This window comes from Delphinus delphis, chromosome 1, assembly GCF_949987515.2.
Source record: "Delphinus delphis chromosome 1, mDelDel1.2, whole genome shotgun sequence".
Classification (NCBI taxonomy): domain Eukaryota; kingdom Metazoa; phylum Chordata; class Mammalia; order Artiodactyla; family Delphinidae; genus Delphinus; species Delphinus delphis.
The window spans coordinates 182,368,742-182,383,467 of record NC_082683.1 but is presented as its reverse complement, the minus strand read 5'-3'; the positions used below and the strand labels follow the sequence as shown (position 1 = coordinate 182,383,467).

At 47.4% G+C, this 14,726-nt stretch overlaps 1 protein-coding gene across 1 annotated transcript in view; it reads right to left on the bottom strand.

The window, feature by feature from the left end:
• Positions 1-14,290, bottom strand: part of CAMSAP2 (calmodulin regulated spectrin associated protein family member 2) — a 97,832-nt gene extending 83,542 nt beyond the window's left edge. The window contains exon 1 of the mRNA XM_059998806.2: positions 13,522-14,290. Within this exon, the coding sequence (XP_059854789.1) occupies positions 13,522-13,660 (139 nt within the window). The 5' untranslated portion in view covers positions 13,661-14,290. The remainder of the gene's footprint in view (positions 1-13,521) is intronic.
• Positions 14,291-14,726: the final 436 nt, after the last annotated feature.

Here is a 14,726-nt window from a genome sequence, read left to right as displayed (position 1 = left end):
ATGCAGCCTCGAGGAGAGCGGGATACTTTGAGACGCAGGGACCTCTCCTGAGCTCCAGGTCCTCACAACCCTTCACAAACCCCACACCAGAGCCTGGTTTCTCAGAAACATGGAAAGGGCGGGGGGGTCCGAGCAAGCTCTGTGGGGCTGGACTGAGATGGGAAGTGTCAGTGTGGACACATGGTGGTTGGCATGTATCTGTGACAGAGAGAGTCACACCTGCACGTGCGTGTTTCCTAGCTCTGTCTGCTAAATCCCAGCGGCAATAAGCCTCGCACCTATATCTCAGTTTCTAATACGCCTCCCATTAAAACGAACCAGGACTCCTCCAGAAATGGCTGTTTCCTCCCGGGCTGGAGCAGGAAAACTGCAAGATCAGCTAAGAACGTGTGTGTGTGTGTGTGTGTGTGTGTGCGTGTGCAAAAGCTAACAAATGATGGGACCATGTCAAAAGTTCACAGGATTCAGAAGGAGATCCCACTGACCAAACCTGAGACAATCTGAACATCAAAATAAATAATGACAATAAAAGATTAGAACCCACGGAATAAAACAAGAATGTCCACCCTGATGGAAACAAATAAATGAATAAGTATGTGAAAGAAAAAGAAGGGAAAACTCTTCTTTGTAGTGGAATACCAACTAAAAATGGGATAAAATAAATGGGATAACAACTGATTCAAGCAAGAATCATTCTGGATGCTAAATTGGTGGGTTTGATGAACAGGGTATTTCAAATTATCTCCCCACGAATTGCTTCTTAATTAAAGATGGAAAATAATAACTTTATAGCGGAGAGAAGTGGCAGATACCGCCTGAAGCGAGTGATCAAAGTCTGCACCACCAACTGAACGTACATCGCGTGTCCCTGACACAACCCACACTGAAAACACAGCACCTCTTCTGTGGTCGTCCCGCCAGGTTTGTATAACTTGAATCCATCAAGAAGACACGTTAGATCCAAATGAGGGACGTTCTATAAAATAACTGGCCTACTGTTTTCATAAGATAAAAATACATTTTAATAAAGGGAGCAAATCAACACTGCAGGCTCAGACATTTCGGGGGTACTGAGAACCTGGATTTCCTACTTCCTGACCCCCCCTCCCCAGCATCTCGGTGCATGAGGGAGGATGTCAAGCGGTCTGATCCTGGGAGCAACAGAGGGTAAGGAAACTGCGCTCTGTCTAGATACTTCTCCTCTGCGGCTGCCTGGCTGCCCAGCAGTTCATCTCTGGTGCCTCCCGGGCATCCCTGCCCAAGCCCCCTGAGGAACGCAGGGATGCGGCCAGGCAGGGGGCAACGAAGCACACCTGCTGCTGGAGAGACAGGTGATGGAGGTGGCAGGGATGAGGGGGTGCGAGGGCGGGTCAGCTGGAGGCGAGCAGGGAGGGAAGGAGGGAGAGTAGAGAGTAGGTGGTCAAAGGACAAGAAGGAAGAAAGCCAAAGACGCCGGGGTGGCACCAGGGGACAGGAGCGGGGCGGGGGTCGGGAAACATCTCTGGTTACTGGGTCTCCATCACTTCTTGTCTGGGGCAGGGGTCTGTGTACTGTTCCTTCAGACTGTCTAGGTTTTCTTGTTGGGACACTGCCCGCAGCCACACCAGAATCTCATCGTCGTCCCAGTCATGGAGCCCAGGGGCGGAATGAGGGCCCAGCGTTCCAGAGAGGGCAGAGGACCACGAGGCAGGAGGTGGCCCAGGTGGAGCCTGCAGGGAACTGCCTGCTTGTGCCAGGGGCACCGGGCAAAGACAGTGCCCAGGGCAGGGGCCTGCCACCCAGCTCAGCAGGCAGCTGGGGCGCTGAGGCTTCACGATGTCCGTATCACGGGAGACAGAGACAGACTGAGACGCCGTTCCAGGTTAAGGAGCCGACGGAGACAAGTCTACCAAATGTGATGCCCGATCCTGGACTGCATCTTGGAACGGGGGAAAAAAGGAGCAACACAGGACATCAAGACGATGGCAAATCTGAACAGGGGATGTGGACTAGGTAATACGGGGTCCAAGTTAAATTTCCTTATTCTTATAATTTTACTGAGATTACCTGAGACTCATCGTTCATCTCTCATCAGGAGAAAGCCTGAAGTATTTAGGGGTAGAGGGTACAATGTCTCTAATTCTTTCCCAGACAGCTCAGAAAACATTACGTGTGTGTGTGTGTGTGTGTGTGTGTGTGTGTGTGTGTGTATACAGACACACACGGATTTGTGTGGGGGAAGGGGAAGGGAGAAAATGGGACAAAAGGTTAACAACTGGTAACCCTGGGGAAAGGGTATGCAGGAATTCCTTGTACTATTCTTATGCATTTGAAATTACGCTGAAGAGAGTCATGAAACCTCAGAGTGCCCCAAATCAATCTTCTCCCCAAGCGTAATCATTCCCGGTGTTCCCTGCGTCACAGAAGTACAGCGGCATCTAGGCGTCGTCCCTCAAGCCCCAGACCAAATCCATCACCAAACCCAGCCCAACCCTCCCCTTCTCGCAATCTCAACTCCCACCTCCTGGTCCTGGCTCTCAGAACTTTGCATCTGCACTACTGCATTACTCCTCAACTTGTCTTTGCAATGCTCACACCTGTCCCCACTCCAAACCATTCTCTACTGTAGCTAGAATCTGCTTCCTTCCCGTAGGCAAACTTGAGCAGGTCACACACCCTGCCAGACCTCAGGGTTTTCGATGACCTCTGCTTCTTTAAGGACTCAAAGCCTTCCTCTGACCTACAAGAGAGACACGGCCCTGCCCCTGGCGGCCCATTCAGTTCCTGGAACCACGCACGCTCCCTCCCCCCGCAAAGCCTTTGCACATTCTCGTCACCACTGTTCACGTGCTCTTCCTCCCTGTTCTTTACTCCCTTCCAGATTCTCAGGGGCCAGTGATCCATTCAGTTTGGTCCAATAAAGGGAAAGAACAGAACAGTTATCCTGCCTTTCCTGTACCTCAGAAAATGCACTTTTACTTCCGAGGCTATCCAATTCTGTTATAAAAGATGCTTAAGTTTGTAAAATATATGTGAATCCTTTTAAGATATTTGAAGTATAGATAAGTACTAGTAAGCAAAAAGTTGTTAATCACGGACAGAACTCAAAGAATTTACCAAATAAAGGTTAAGTGGTTAGCAGCATATGTATGTTAAACATAGTAAGGAATGGAAAAACCAGAAGATACCTAATATTCATGAGGTCCCAACGTGCTAACTATTCAAGATACACCAGGCAATAAATATTCATGATATATTAAATAAACATGAGGCTAAACAAACAATAGGCAGTGAACACTAAATATACAGGAACACTTAAAATTCATGAGTGCTTAACTGGGCCACCCATCAGTGACACACATTCTGGCCTGTGTGTGCTCTGCCCAAGGCGCACGGGCCCAAGCCTATTCATCAGGCTTCCCGACAAGCCACAGCTGCGGCAGGCATGCATGTCCTCTGCGTCTCCGATGGAGCAAGTGTGCGGCCTTGTGTCACTGTGGGCCTCCTTGTTCAAACCTCAGCGCTGGTTGTTGCAACCGTACCATCTGTGGGCAAGGCTGATGGAGCACAAAGAACGAGGTGTGGTGTGCTGCAGGACTCGGGGAGGGTGTGTTAATTCACCCCACCTTTCTTTGCCCTCGCTTCTCACTGTCAACCGATTTAACAATCCCTGTGATTGAAGCTCTCTGAGTTTGTCTGTGAATATTCCTGCTCCGTGACCTCCAGGGTGGCTGCCCGGCAGCTCGCTGTGGAAACTTCTCCCCCAGGGCACGCAGACATTTAATACAGGGAAGAGAATTCCCACTAACAAACAAAGAAGCCGTGACACAAAGAGAAATAACGAGACATTAAGTGCCTCCTGGTGGAAGTACACAAACCTATGGAGTATGCAAAAAAAAAAAAATCAAACTTGAATCTGTACAATTCTCTATATTTAGCTGTCAATGTATAAGAAATACAGGGGACAAAAAGAAACCTGTTAAACAATCTCATGGCGATCCAGGCCGTGGGAAACGACAGGACAAATACTATGGTTTCTCCAGTAAGTAAACTGTAAGGAAAACAAAATTAGATGGAGGGGGAGCCGATATATTTAAAAAACTTAGACATATCAAATTGCAAAGGCTGGCCCCTATTTAGATACTGACTGGAACAAATGAACTGTAAAACAGAAAAGTGAAAACAGAAAGATGACTGGTGACGTGGAGCGGTGTGATGCTGGCAGCACCACGGCAAAGTTTAAAAAGGGAGCGCCCGGGGACTTCCCCGGCAGTCCAGTGGTTAAGACTTCACCTTCCGAGGCACGGGGTGCGGTTCGATTCCTGGCTGGGGAGCTAGAATCCCACATGCCTCCGGGCCAAAACAAAAACCAAAACATCAAACTGAAGCAACACCGTAACAAACTCAATAAAGACCTTAAAAATGGTCCACATCAAAAAATCTTAAACAATAAATAAATTTAAAAAAATAAAAAGGGAGCCCCTGGTTGCCGGAGACACTAGTATGTTTACAGATGCAATGACACGATGTCGGGGACTTGCTTTAAATAGCCGGTGGCTGGGTCGGGGGTGAGCCGTGGCCGCGGAGGTCAGACGCGGGGTACAGGGAGCTCGCTGTCATCGTAGCTGTTTGGGACGTGCCATCGTCACATGGCTTTGTCTGCTTGAAGAGGAAGGAGGAGGCGGGAGAAGGGCAGAGAAGTTTCTCTGAGGAGCCCTGGGTGCCGTGGGAAAGGACGTGAGAGAGGGCGGGGCGCGGGAGGAGGGCTTCCCCCCGCCCCACACCGCTGCCGTCCGCCGACCCAGGTGCGCTTTCCATGCCGCAGCGAACACGCCCCGGCCGCCCCGCCCGCTTCGCTCCCCCGCTTCCCCTCCACACCTTCTGCCGAGCTGCGAAATCCCGAGGTGCCTCCGGCCGCGCCTTCACCCCCCAGGCTGGGCCTCCTGTCCCGCTTCCTCGCTTCCCCTCTGGTCACTCTCTGCGGCTCTCCTGTCTTGGGGGCCTCCCTACACTCTCCCACGGGGTGACTGGCACCTACCCACCCTGTGTGTCTCCATCACCACCTCGCCTCTCATCCCCGAGATCTTCTGAGCCCCACCTTAGCGGGACTCTTCAAGGGCCCAACGCACACCCCACCGTCTCGGCGCTGCTCTGTCCCGCCCTCTTTCCTTCGCACACACAACCTGGCCCTCTCCCACTGTTCTGTTCCCCCGTAAGGAAAATCAGTCTTCACACGCCCCACAATATCATCTTTCCTTCGCCGTGTCCAACCAACCACCAGGTCTTACCTTTGACGCGCATCCACTTCCTTCCGTATCCATCCACCTTCAAGCCGCTGCCACCTCTCACCTGGACGGTAACAACTTACTAACTGTTCCCCCTTCACAACCCTCCGTCTCCCTCCAATGCATTTCCTGCTCTGTATCCAAGAGATCTTTTTCCTTGTTGTGGCTAAATACACGTAACATTAAAATCACCATGTCAACCATTTGTAAGTGCACTCCCAGAGATCTTTTGAGAAACAGTCTTCCAACGACATTACCAAGTTTAAAACACAAACTGAGTGGCTCAGGGTCCAGGAGGGAAGGAGATTTTCCACTAGACCTAGCCCTTTACACCTCTGGACTTTTGAATCGGTGCCTGTCTCACCTCTTCAAAAACTATTAAGTGTCAAAAGTAAAATTTCAAGAACTTATAATCAAGACCTCTAAAGTCTATGTTAAAAAAAAAATGGAGGTAGCTAAAAAAGAAAAAAGGTTATTTCTGCTGTTTCAAAATCTGTTACAATACAAAATTCCACAAAACGCGTAAATTAGAGAAAAATTTACAAGCCAGCACCCTCGTCATATGAATGTCATAAAACAAAAAGAATGGAAAACAAGAAGACAGTTGAAAGAGAATCTTGAAAGTAGCAGTAAAATGCCAGCAGACAAAAATGAAACCATCTACTTTGAAACGTTCCTTTGCTGAGGACAAATGTCTTTTAAAGTATTTCAAACATTTCAAATATTTTTTATTCCAAGAGCCTAAAGTACTTAAAATTTCCTTGTAACTCCCATTTAGAGACAAAATGGTTTGAAGGAGAGGGCTGGGAGTGGGAGCGGGGGTAGATTCAAAATAACTTTTCAAGATCATACACACATGTTCCCAGGAACCTATATTTGTTAAATATGGAGTAAGGAGACGAACACTTTTTCAGTGAACTGAAATTCCATTTATCTCAAAAAACCATTTTCAGGTGCTTCATAAACACGACTAGGCCTAACACTCAGGGTGCGACCGTGACGGTTACAGAGGGACTTCGGTTTTCTCTCTAGTGCTGGAGTCCCAGCCTCTGTTTTATTTTTCCCAGTTCATAGTTGAAAAAGTTTATTTTTTTTTAATTTTTGAATTTTATTTTATTTATTTTTGTATACAGCAGGTTCTTATTAGTCATCGGTTTTATACACATCAGTGTCTACATGTCAATCCCAATCGCCCAATTGATCCCACCACCACCACCCCCGCCCCCACTGCGGCTTTCCCCCCTTGGTGTCCATACGTTTGCTCTCCACATCTGTGTCTCAACTTCTGCCCTGCAAACCGGTTCATCTGTACCATTTTTCTAGATGTCACGTATATGCGTTAATATACGATATTTGTTTTTCGCTTTCTGACTGACTTCACTCTGTATGACAGTCTCTAGATCCATCCACGTCTCTACAAATGACCCAATTTCATTCCTGAAAAAAGTATTTTGAATAAAAAGAATTCTTTGAAATTATTAAAGAAATACAATCCCATTCCACAACGGGAAACAGAATATCCAAAAGTAGCCTAAGTGTGAGATGGATCAATTCATGTTTCAATGTATACGCTTTTTCTTCTAAAGAAGGCAAAACAAATGTTTATTATCATGACTATTTGGCAAGCAGGGGAACTGAGACAAAGACTTTAGGAAAAAGGCCCCCCAAAAGGGAGCAGGTGGTAGAAGGAGAGCTGGAAAGACACTACAGTGTTGGGGTGTCGCCCTTTAAACCAGAATGTTACGTTGATGCAGAATCCGTGTTTAAAAAGAAAAGGAGAGACCCTGCAAGGCACAGGAAGGAAAGTGCTAAACGTGATCAGTGAATACAATTATTATCTCAGCAGAAGCACCACGCTGTGACTACTGACAAATGTGTAATATTAAGTTAAAGATCATTATTTGTAATTTACCAATAGAAAAGGTCCATGAACTAGTACCTAAAAAACTAGATCCACTGGGGTGGGGGGTGGGGACGACCCTGAAATGACAGACCGATGCTAAACATGTTTCCTATTTCTGTACTAACTAATCAAATACAAACAGGTTTGCTGAAGAAAAATTAAATATATTTTTAAATTCCACAAAAAACAAAAAATTTAAGACTTACTTTTGAACGGTTTTCACGCTTTCTTTGCGCCTTCACTTCCAGTATTATACTACAGAACTGTAATGAACTCTAGGCACAGAGGTAGAACACAGAGGTCAAAATACAAACTTTAGTATCATAAAGGTTTTGACTCTAATTTTTGTTCCACCATCTACAAGCTGGATGATCAAGGGCAAGTTATTTAACCCCTCTAAACCCATTTCCTCTTTTATAAAAAGGGCAAACTGTCATATTTCCTAAATTCTTATTTTCCATTTGAATATCTGTGAAATCAGGACATGTTGTAACAAATTTGTACTTCAATGTCCAAAAAACCTTTTTAAATTGAAGGTGTATCTCACAGTCTTCATAGCAGTGATTCTTAAGCTGGGGTCGTATTGGCCCCGGGAGACACTGGCAATGTCTGGAGACATTGCTGGGTGTTACAACTGGGGAAGAAGTAGGAGTGGGGAATACCACTGTCACCTAGTGGGTGGAGGCCAGGATGCTGGTAAAATCCTACAGTGCATAGGACGGCCCCCTCAACAAGGAAGGAGCCAGCCAGAAGTTCTGCAGTGGGAAACCCTACCTTAGAGTGGCAGACGAAGAAATAAAATGGTATCTAATAGGGTCGTTCTCAGAATTAAAATAAGGCATATAAAATGTTCAAAACTGTACTTAACACAAAGTATGTGCTCAATAAATCATAGTAGCTTTTTCAAAAATCCAACGTGCTTAGGATAATTTATTTATCTGCTAAACAAATACCAAATTCCCTAACGTGGTCCTTCAAACAATCCCAATTTACCTTTCAAGCTGCATCTCCCACTACTCATCACATAAACCTCCTCCACTCCTACTGGTCTATGTTGTTGCACTAATGGTACTCGGGTTCGGAGCTCTGTGCCGGCACACAGACCACGTGCTCCACCCGCCACCCGTATTTGCCACTCAGGCATGGTTTAAATACCTGTAGCCTTTGACACTGTTAATAAGACCACCCGCCTGGAAACTTTCTCCTTCCAGGGCCTCAGTATCTTTACACTTTCTTAATTCTCTTCCTAACTCTCTGCTCTCATTCCACCTTCTTTTCCTCAGCCTCCTCCCAAAACTATTCTAAGTGTTCACCACCCTAGATTCTGTCTCAAATCTTTTCTGTCGCTCTACGGTGTCATCTCCTTCTGATTTCAATCACACTTTATACGCAGAAGATTCCCAAATTGCTATTGTGTTGCCTCACCTGGTCAATCATACTCCCTACCCACATTTACAGCTACCTACCTTACTAGATTTCTCAGATAAGGTATCTGGCCAACACATCAAGCTTAAGGTTCCCCAGAACAAAGCCGACTTGCCATTTAACTTGCTGCTCGCCATCTCTGCCAGCGGCACTGGACTCACCCTTCCCAGTCACCAGATCTCAAAAGCTCAAGTAACCTCATTCTCCTTGCCACCTCAGGGGGCCTCATCCTCCCCCCAGGCACCCCGAATTCAGTCATTTAGAAACACGAGGGATTATACCTTTGCAATGTTTTTTTCTATCTTTTGCCTCTTTTCCATTAATTTGACTTCTCCCCAAACAGCACATGGTAAAGTGGGAGGCCTGAAATCAGGTTCAGAGCACAGCACCATAAGCTGGGTGGCTTTGCGTGAGTCCCTAACCCTCTGGGCCTCATCCCCTCATCAGTAACACTGGAGTGATGGACAGTTTCCACCTCTCAAGGCCGTCATGAGGATTAAAATGAGATGATACATGGAGAGTGACCGACACACAGTAAGTACTCAATAAATATTAGCTGCATTTCCGCGCGGCTGCTTCAAGCTCTCACCATCTCTTGCCCAGACTCCTACGAGAACTTCCCAAACAGGCCTCTCTGCAATCAGTCTCTCTTAACCAGAGTGCTGTCCGCTGACAGCACATCCTTCACACGTGCATGAGAGTCAGGTGTGAGACAGGATTTTGAGAAAACGTGTTGGGATATATAAAGAAATGAAATAAGGGGTATTTAAAATAGCAGATGATTTTATATTCTCCTATATGTTTTGTAGTTTGTATCAAACTACACTGTATGAAAGGGAGAATGATAGTTGATAAAGTTGAAATGATAAAGTGACACTAGGAATTGGGCCTTAAGCTCCATGTTTCGAACTCCAAATGCTGGGAATTCCCTGGCAGCCCAGGGGTTAGGACTCAGCGCTCTCACTGCCATGGCCTGCGTTCAACCCCTGACTGGGGAACTGAGAGCCTGCAAGCCTCACAGAGTTGCCTCCAAATGCAAGAATTTAGTAAGGAAGAAGGTCATAAAAGGGTCTGCACCCACCATTTTCCCCAAAGCACTTAGAGCAAACTCAGTAATATCACTGCTAGATGGGTTAAGCTGTTCAAATACAGTAGACACAGCACAGTTTAACTCCCCCCTCTTCCGCAATTTGCTTAAGGTATCTATTTGGTTTACAGATTAAAATTCACCTAAACAAACTTATTCTTCATTTGATCAAAACCGTACCTGCATTCTTCCACAAAATAAACTATGAAGATTTGAGTTATGTGGAATATTTTTAGTGTAAAGAAAAAGAATATGATTCCAAGCTCTGATAGAAGACTTCAAATTAAGTAGATACTCTATTTGCTTTCTAGGTACTACAATGCTAGCGCTTTATTTACTTTTTATAGTTCAGTAACTTCATTCTGTGCCCAAAATTGATTTCTAGCTATGATTTTAAATGAATTGTCCAACATAGGGTTTAAAATTGACTTCTTTTTAATATGTCAAAAGTTAGAAACTTTCTCACAGAAAAAGACTAAATTGGTGACTGAGGACCGGACATGTCATCATTAAAGAAGCGATTTTAGTAAATCATAACTTAAATTTGGGCTAATGTTTTGAATGATTAGCTGAACACCACCTGCAATACCTCTGAAATATGTTGTCTACTATCATCTGCCATGTAACAGTGTCTGCAGCAAATGCACAAAATTTACATCAAAAGAAATGAAACACGACATTGTTTCAACTCACTCCATGTAAATTTGTACTTTCAAATACTGTTGATTAAAGAATAAACAAAATGCACAAAGATAACATTCTTAATAATATAATTTCTCGTTACTAAGTGACTCTTAAGGTCTTCTGAGCTTGATTTTCATTCCATTTTGAATATGACTTTCATCCACTCTAACTGTTGCCAAGACAACTGCAAGTACCAACAACGTTCATCTAAGCCATCTGAGAGTGTGTTAAGATCTGCCCACCCTTTAAAGGAAATAAATCAATAAGACTTCTAACGCGTGCTGTGCGCCCATTCTGCACACTGGCAGACGAGAGGCTTACTCTGCAGAGCAGGGTAAACAGTGCAGACTTAAGAGTCAGAAAGACCTGCACTGGCCCGCAGGATCCACCGCTCGCCAGATGTTTAACCTTGAGCAAATTCATCTGAGCTTCTTCCCTCACCTGCAAAATGAGGACAATATCTTTCCAGAGGGATGCTGTGGGAATAAACGAAGCAATGTGTTTGAGGTATCGGGCATACAAGAGGCATGCCTGCCCTCACCAACGCCATACCCTTTAGGCAGACAATCAAATCAAAGCTCACGTCTGCCCGTACTAAAACTGTGACCGTGGGGAAGTTGTTTAACCTCTCTCTGCACTGGCGTCCTCTCTTTTTTAAATGGGGAGTACGCTACCTACATCACAGAGCTGCTGTAAGTCCTGAACATACAACATAATGCAAAGCATCTAGCGCAGTGCCCAGGCACAACACACATTCCACTGACACTCTGTTTCTTCCTCTTCTCTTCTTCGCCAAGTGTGTTCAACACTTGTTTCTCAAGTGGTCCAGGATCTAGTAAACTTGCCTGACAGGCATCCAGAGAGTAGGCCGTTTTCTGGTTAGGAACCCTTGTGAATCCAGGGCAACGTTGTGACATCTGTACTACAAGTTTCCTCTCAGTTTCAGAAGGAAAGAAAATATTTTTGCTATTCCCTCTGCCTTCCATTTTGTACACACTGCTTTTCCACAGAGGTCACTATATCAATTTTACTCTTTCCATCTTTTCTAAATACTTAAATAGGGACTTCCCTGGCAGTCCACTGGTTAAGACTTCGCATTCCAATGCAGGGGGTGCGGGTTCGATCCCTGGTCGGGGAGCTGAGATCCCACATGCCTCCCAGCCAAAAAACCAAAAACATAAAACAGAAGCAATATTGTAACAAATTCAATAAAGACTTTAAAAAATGGTCCACATCAAAAAAAAATCTTTAAAAAAAACCCCAAAACTTAAATAGCTTTCATTTCTCTTCTAAATGGATATTAGCTTCAGTATGCTGCTTAAGTTAAAACCAAAATACATCAATTATTTTCACCACCAATATCAGTGGTGCCAGAAAACAAAAATATACTAAACACCTTGTGTTTCCTCCGAGCTGCCCCTCTACACATTTGGTTCCAAAGAAATCTTTAAAATCTAAATTATTTCAAAATAAATTTTTTATTATATTTACTCCTGATGCTAGTTTTAAAACCTTTAACATCAGGACTTCCCTGGTGGCGCAGTGGTTAAGAATCCGCCTGCCAATGCAGGGGACATGGGTTTGAGCCCTGGTCCAGGAAGATCCCACATGCTGTGGAGCAACTAAGCCCACGCGCCACAACTACTGAGCCCACGCGCCACAACTACTGAAGCCCGTGCACCTAGAGCCCATGCTCCGCAACAAAGAGAAGCCACCGCAATGAGAAGCCCACGCACCACAACGAAGAGTAGCCCCTGCTCGCCGCAACTAGAGAAAACCCGCACGCAGCAACGAAGACCCAACGCAGCCAAAAATAAATAAATAAAACCTTTAACATCTTTCTACTTCAATATCAAAGCATGATAATTCAAATAAAACAGAAGCTGTCATAAGCACAAAATCACTGTAACGTGAAGTTTCCCTCAAAACTAATTCAAATAGTTTTCTAAACACTGAGATTCATTTGCTAGTTAACTAAATATGCAGCCCTGATAGTCACCTGTGTATGTATCCAGCTGTGTATGTTTAAACAGTAAGAATGCATTAAAACATTTACCCACAAATTTTCACGGTCCTAAAGTTGGAAATAAGCCATCCTCTTCCCCTCAAAAAAAACAAAACAAAAAACCCCCTGTATTTAACATCCGGAGAAAAGTCTGTAAATACTAAGAAACTTCTCAATAAATATTTTACACATCCAATCTTTATGAACTAGGCCACAGAAATCTTACAAAATAACTCAAAGTTATCAGATTAAATTACCTTTCAGGAGCATCTCCACATGAGAAGGTAATGCTTCCAGAGCTCCACAACATGGGCTCCTAAAGCAACAGCTAAGGAATTACAACAGGAGGCCCTTTTCCTGTCATTTTGCAAGGACTGGGTAAAGGTGGGAGTGTCTGACGCCTACTGTCCTATACAATTTGTGTCAACAGCACATGCCCTCAAAAAACTCTTCTATTAAAAAAAAAAAAAATCCCACAGTAGGGAGTTGTTGTTTTTCTTAATTTATGAAGCCAAAATGTTTGGGAAAAGGAATGTGTCTGAACACGAAGTAAAAATAGGACGTGACACTCAGCAAGCTAAATATTAAATAGCTGGTTTAATAGAGCCTGAAACGTGTACGGGAGGACACGGGCTTCAAAAATGACGACAAAAATTAATACTGCGCTCCGACAGAGGCCACGGTACAGTCCACGGATCCTGAATCGCAGCCATGGTTACAAATGTCAAAATCAATGTAGTCTGTGTGCCATCCACCTCTTTCCAATAATAACGAAACCAACTCAGATTTCTCGGTGGTGTAATCACAACTATGACTGTGGGGGAAATGAATGCAGCACAATGAGGAAAATACCACAAATTAAAACCACCCCATGTAAAAACATGACAAAATTGGTCACTGGGGGGGGGGAAAAAAAACCACCCACTTTTGCTATCCAATAAAAGAAATCTGGCTGCATCCCACCTGCCCAAATCAAGGGCTCCTGATTGAAGAGCAAACCTGCGTTATCCCCCCTCCTTTCTTCTCCCATCGCGTCCCCGAGCCTGTGCGCGGAGACACGCGCGAAGGGGACCAGAGGATGGGAAACAAAACGGGGACGCGCGCAGCCTGCGGGGACGGAGGGATGGAGGGATGGGGGGCGGGCACCACGTACCTGTCCCGAAGGCCTTGGCCACCAGCCAGGCCAGATTGCAGGCGATTTTGGCCCTGGAGAAGTCATAGTGGTCGAAGGGCTTGATGGCTGGAACAATGAACGTCCTCCTCCCGTCCCGGGGGTCCGCAGCATCCCCCATCTTCACGCGCTCGGGGCGCCGGCCCGCCCTTCACATGGTGCTGCCGGCCGCGGGGTAGGCGCTGGGGGGTGGGGGTCGGGGTCTGGGTCCGGGCCGGGATCCGGGCCGCTCAGAGCATCGGCCCCGCGCGCCCGGCCCGGGATGAGGCGGCGCCGCGTCCGGCCGTCCCGCGAGCCTCCCGCGAGCGCGCGTGCGGGCGCCTCCCCTTTGTCTCGGCGCGGCCGGGCCCGGGCGCGGCGGGGGCGTCCTCAGCGGTCACGTCGCGGGGGCCGTCCCGCCATCGCGCCGCCCGCAGCGCCGCCCTCCGCTCGCGGCCCTGCCCTCGGGGCGCCCGCCGGCCGGAGCGCGGGGCCGCTGGGACTCGCCGGAGACGCGGCCGGGGGACTCGAGCGGCCCCCACCCGGCGCAGCCGGAGCCGCCGCAGAGAACGTCAAAGTCCCTGCGGCGCGGGCGCCGACAGCCGTCCCTCCTGGCGCCCGCTCCCCGCCGCCGCCGCGCTGCCGCCCCGCGCCCTTCGCCTTGCGGACGCCGTCAGCCCGGAGCTCGGGCCCCGCCCGGCCAGCCCTGCCCCGCGCTTCCCCTGCGGCCGCCCGCGCTGTAGCCGCCTCCGCCGCCGCAGCTGCGGTTTTCCAGCTGCCGCACTGGACCGAGCGGCGGCGCGGGTCTGCGCATGCGTCCTCGCGCGGCCCGCCCCGCCCGCCGCCCCGCGGGGGTCCAGGCGGCCCGCGGAGCATGCGCGGTGGCGGCGGTGGCTCTGCTGGTCAGCCGAGTGCACATCCTGGCGTCCTGGCCCGGCGTGAGGCGGCCGCTGACCCTGCTGGAGAGGCGGGGAGGGAGGGGGAGACGGGCCTCGCTGTGGCTTTCGTGTTTTCGCGACGCAGTGCTGAGGCACAGAGAACTGATGTTTAGTAAAATGCTTATTCGGTGACACACACTTTGCTGCCAACTTGTGCCTAAACAATTCCATCTAGTCCTCGAAGTAACCCGAGGGGATGGGTGTGATCGCTGGTTGACCACAGAGGTATAGAGGTTAACGTGGGGTGATTAAGTCACACGTGGGGCTTGA